Source organism: Nanorana parkeri, unplaced genomic scaffold (assembly GCF_000935625.1).
Source record: "Nanorana parkeri isolate BGI_ZX_2015 unplaced genomic scaffold, ASM93562v1 scaffold4512, whole genome shotgun sequence".
NCBI classification, from domain to species: domain Eukaryota; kingdom Metazoa; phylum Chordata; class Amphibia; order Anura; family Dicroglossidae; genus Nanorana; species Nanorana parkeri.
In genome coordinates this window covers 8,664-13,967 of record NW_017310774.1, presented here as the reverse complement: position 1 = coordinate 13,967, position 5,304 = coordinate 8,664, and the positions used below count along the sequence as shown (strand labels likewise).

General features: G+C 53.0%; 1 protein-coding gene across 1 annotated transcript in view; it reads right to left on the bottom strand.

The window, feature by feature from the left end:
- Window positions 1-4,792: 4,792 nt before the first annotated feature.
- The window catches only part of ELP5 (elongator acetyltransferase complex subunit 5), a gene marked incomplete at its 5' end in the record, with an annotated part of 9,097 nt that continues 8,585 nt past the window's right edge, over window positions 4,793-5,304 (bottom strand). Inside the window, one exon of the mRNA XM_018575723.1 lies at window positions 4,793-4,910. Coding sequence (XP_018431225.1) covers window positions 4,793-4,910 — 118 coding nt within the window. The remainder of the gene's footprint in view (window positions 4,911-5,304) is intronic.

Here is a 5,304-nt window from a genome sequence, read left to right as displayed (position 1 = left end):
AATACTATGTAACTATAATAATACTATGTAACTATGGTGAAGAGGGTTTGGTCCCGGATTTATCAGTCTGGAAGAGCCTGGACATACTACTAACCTGGGGGACTGCCTTGAATTCTGGGGCTTTGGAAGGACTAAGGGGGCCTTTGGATTTTGCGGCTGGACAAGGATTTGCCGTACAGGTGTTCCCCAGTACAGGGGGTGCAAGGTGCTTCTTGCAGGGACGCTCTACAGACCTGCATTCCAGCCACAGGATACGTTACACGTGGACCATCCTGGAGATTTGTCTGAGGGTATCTTCCAGGCTATCGATGCAGTAGTGCAAGGCCACAGGAAAGACCTCCAGCCCTATAGTGCAAGGCCACAGGAAAGACCTCCAGCCGTATAGTGCAAGGCCACAGGAAAGACCTCCAGCCCTATAGTGCAAGGCCACAGGAAAGACCTCCAGCCCTATAGTGCAAGGCCACAGGAAAGACCTCCAGCCCTATAGTGCAAGGCCACAGGAAAGACCTCCAGCCCTATAGTGCAAGGCCACAGGAAAGACCTCCAGCCCTATAGTGCAAGGCCACAGGAAAGACCTCCAGCCCTATAGTGCAAGGCCACAGGAAAGACCTCCAGCCCTATAGTGCAAGGCCACAGGAAAGACCTCCAGCCCTATAGTGCAAGGCCACAGGAAAGACCTCCAGCCCTATAGTGCAAGGCCACAGGAAAGACCTCCAGCCCTATAGTGCAAGGCCACAGGAAAGACCTCCAGCCCTATAGTGCAAGGCCACAGGAAAGACCTCCAGCCCTATAGTGCAAGGCCACAGGAAAGACCTCCAGCCCTATAGTGCAAGGCCACAGGAAAGACCTCCAGCCCTATAGTGCAAGGCCACAGGAAAGACCTCCAGCCCTATAGTGCAAGGCCACAGGAAAGACCTCCAGCCCTATAGTGCAAGGCCACAGGAAAGACCTCCAGCCCTATAGTGCAAGGCCACAGGAAAGACCTCCAGCCCTATAGTGCAAGGCCACAGGAAAGACCTCCAGCCCTATAGTGCAAGGCCACAGGAAAGACCTCCAGCCCTATAGTGCAAGGCCACAGGAAAGACCTCCAGCCCTATAGTGCAAGGCCACAGGAAAGACCTCCAGCCCTATAGTGCAAGGCCACAGGAAAGACCTCCAGCCCTATAGTGCAAGGCCACAGGAAAGACCTCCAGCCCTATAGTGCAAGGCCACAGGAAAGACCTCCAGCCCTATAGTGCAAGGCCACAGGAAAGACCTCCAGCCCTATAGTGCAAGGCCACAGGAAAGACCTCCAGCCCTATAGTGCAAGGCCACAGGAAAGACCTCCAGCCCTATAGTGCAAGGCCACAGGAAAGACCTCCAGCCCTATAGTGCAAGGCCACAGGAAAGACCTCCAGCCCTATAGTGCAAGGCCACAGGAAAGACCTCCAGCCCTATAGTGCAAGGCCACAGGAAAGACCTCCAGCCCTATAGTGCAAGGCCACAGGAAAGACCTCCAGCCCTATAGTGCAAGGCCACAGGAAAGACCTCCAGCCCTATAGTGCAAGGCCACAGGAAAGACCTCCAGCCGTATAGTGCAAGGCCACAGGAAAGACCTCCAGCCCTATAGTGCAAGGCCACAGGAAAGACCTCCAGCCGTATAGTGCAAGGCCACAGGAAAGACCTCCAGCCCTATAGTGCAAGGCCACAGGAAAGACCTCCAGCCGTATAGTGCAAGGCCACAGGAAAGACCTCCAGCCCTATAGTGCAAGGCCACAGGAAAGACCTCCAGCCGTATAGTGCAAGGCCACAGGAAAGACCTCCAGCCCTATAGTGCAAGGCCACAGGAAAGACCTCCAGCCGTATAGTGCAAGGCCACAGGAAAGACCTCCAGCCCTATAGTGCAAGGCCACAGGAAAGACCTCCAGCCGTATAGTGCAAGGCCACAGGAAAGACCTCCAGCCGTATAGTGCAAGGCCACAGGAAAGACCTCCAGCCGTATAGTGCAAGGCCACAGGAAAGACCTCCAGCCGTATAGTGCAAGGCCACAGGAAAGACCTCCAGCCGTATAGTGCAAGGCCACAGGAAAGACCTCCAGCCGTATAGTGCAAGGCCACAGGAAAGACCTCCAGCCGTATAGTGCAAGGCCACAGGAAAGACCTCCAGCCGTATAGTGCAAGGCCACAGGAAAGACCTCCAGCCGTATAGTGCAAGGCCACAGGAAAGACCTCCAGCCGTATAGTGCAAGGCCACAGGAAAGACCTCCAGCCGTATAGTGCAAGGCCACAGGAAAGACCTCCAGCCGTATAGTGCAAGGCCACAGGAAAGACCTCCAGCCGTATAGTGCAAGGCCACAGGAAAGACCTCCAGCCGTATAGTGCAAGGCCACAGGAAAGACCTCCAGCCGTATAGTGCAAGGCCACAGGAAAGACCTCCAGCCGTATAGTGCAAGGCCACAGGAAAGACCTCCAGCCGTATAGTGCAAGGCCACAGGAAAGACCTCCAGCCGTACAAGAGTGGCCATTTTAGAATGTCTGAGACTGCAACAATGGACCCAGGGTCTCTAACCATAGCTTTTGCTGCCCACATAGATAAAGTTTGACATTCCACCATGCTGGAAACAGCAGGGCCTGCAAAGGGCAAATAGGACCTTAAAGAGGACTTCTAACATCTACTCCATGTAGTTCTTCAAAACAAGAACATCCTCTTCAGTCATTAAACTTTTGTTCAAAAAGGAAAAACCGGGGCCTACGACCGCTGAAGCCCATTTCTGGAAGAAATCCTCATTAAAGGAGAACTATGAGGGGGAGGGGCTTGTCACTCACCTCACAATGAGACTGTCACAGGTCGGCTCAGTAGATCGGGAGGTGAGCGAACACATACCTCTCGATCCTGTCACGGTTCTCTGCCGTGACAGGGGAGGGGCTGGATTCCCCCCGCTCCGATCCTCCAGCGCTGACTGGCGGAACGGAGGGGGCGGGTACAGCTGGCTCTGCCTCTAGATAGAAGGAGCCAGCTGTCACTCACGCAGCTGGGCGGATCTCGATGTCGGGATCCGCTCCGGCGTCTCAGTATACCGCGAGCTGTAGCTCCCTATATATTGAGCTCAGGGTGACGGGAGGACGCTAGTTTGTGTCCTCCCCCGACCCTGAGGAGAACTATGGGGAAAGCCCTGACCTCAGAGTTCTCCTTTAACCCCTTCATGACTGAGGCCCTTTTTTCAATTTTTGCACCCATGTTATATTCCACATTTTAGGCCTGAAAATGACGTAAAACCCCCCAACATTATATATTTTCTGAATGCCAAGACCCTATAGAATAAAATGGTGGTAGTTGAAAATTTTTATGTTGCGCAATATTAGCGCAACTCCTTATTAAACCCCAAAATTTAGTGGGCGGCCCCTTCTTCGGGACGCAGAAGCGATCTGGCGACAGGTAAGTCGCCAGGATCGCTTCTGTTGTAAAGCCGACAGTCGGCTCTACAAGTTTAAACAGAGTCCCGGCGGCAAAAGTCGCCGGGAGGAACAGCCCCGATGCTGGCGACGTACTGTACCTCGTCAGTCACGAAGGGGTTAATAAAGTATTGCTGAGAAAGCCGTTTAGGAGGCGTCAGCAATACTCCTGGCTGATCCCGCCGTCACCGTACAACACTGGCTGCGGCAGGTTTGGATATTTTTAAAGAACCCAGACCCAAGAACCCTGGGCAAGGCCAACGCAGGCGGATGGAACGGTAACCGATCACAGGCTGTGTCCACGAGGACAGAGAGATTACGCTGGAGCTTAGAAGAGATGTTAGAAGACAGGTCCTCTTTCTGGGCCAAGTGCACAGCAATGGAAGCGGCTTCTCCTTCTTCCACAGGAAGTCCAACATTGACAGAGGACGGCCAGACACCTGTGGACATACCTGTCCTTCTGCGCAGAGTGTAGAGGAGGAAACCGCCATCTTACACACCAGGAATTATCTGTGACCCTACACCCAAGGAGATGACCGTTCACTCTACACCCAAGGAGATGACCGTTCACTCTACACCCAAGGAGACGGCCGTTCACTCTACACCCAAGGAGAAGACCGTTCACTCTACACCCAAGGAGATGACCGTTCACTCTACACCCAAGGAGACGGCCGTTCACTCTACACCCAAGGAGATGACCGTTCACTCTACACCCAAGGAGATGACCGTTCACTCTACACCCAAGGAGACGACCGTTCACCGAGATACCTAACATCAAAGGAGATAACTGTCCCTCCCGCACCTAAGTAAATAACTGTTGCCCAACAAACAAGGAGAAACCTGCCCCCCCTACACCTGAGATACTTGACCCCTTACACCAAAGGAGATAACTGCCCCCCAACACCTGAAGATATACTTGTCCTCCTACACCCAATGACATAACTGTCTCCCTACACCCAAAGGGTACCGGCCCTTATACCTGAGGGGATACCTATCTCCCCACACTTGAGAAGCTACCTGTCCTCATACACCCAAGAAGTTATTTGCCCCTTTATACCCGAGTAGATATCTGTCACCCTGAGGAGTTACCAGTCCCAGCACACTGGAGGAGATATCTGCCTCCCCTAGGCCTGAGGAGTTATCTGTCCTTCCTACACCTTAGGGGACACCCGAGGAGATTTATCACCCCCTACACTTAAGGTGGTACCTGTCCCCCTACACCTGAGGAAACATTTCTGTCCAACACCAGAAGAGAGACTTCCCCGAACTAACAGGCGCATCGCCTTTACAATCTTAACCATGAGATCCGGAGCAAGTCTGCCAAATCACAACCAATTTATTTACACCGTATACACCGATCATTACACATCCAAGTCATCATCTGGATCTTCCTCATCCAGGTCATCACCGGGGTCCGGGTCATAGAAGATTTTGCCCGAGCTGCCGGAACTTTGGAGAAGAGACGACTTCCTGTAACAGAGAAGGATAACATTAGAAGATGGCCATTACCCTCCTGGGGGGTCGGTGCTACATGGGGGGGTACTCGTGGGAAACTTCCAGCATCCAGGAAAAGGTGGGATGTGAGCTAAAGATCCCACAGAAGAGGAGAAGATCCCACAGAAGAGGAGAAGATCCCACAGAAGAGGGGGAGATCCCACAGAAGAGGGGGAGATCCCACAGAAGAGGGGGAGATCCCACAGAAGAGGGGAAGATCCCACAGAAGAGGAGAAGATCCTACAGAAGAGGAGAAGATCCCACAGAAGAGGAGAAGATCCCACAGAAGAGGGGAAGATCCCACAGAAGAGGAGAAGATCCTACAGAAGAGGAGAAGATCCTACAGAAGAGGAGAAGATCCCACAGAAGAGGAGAAGAT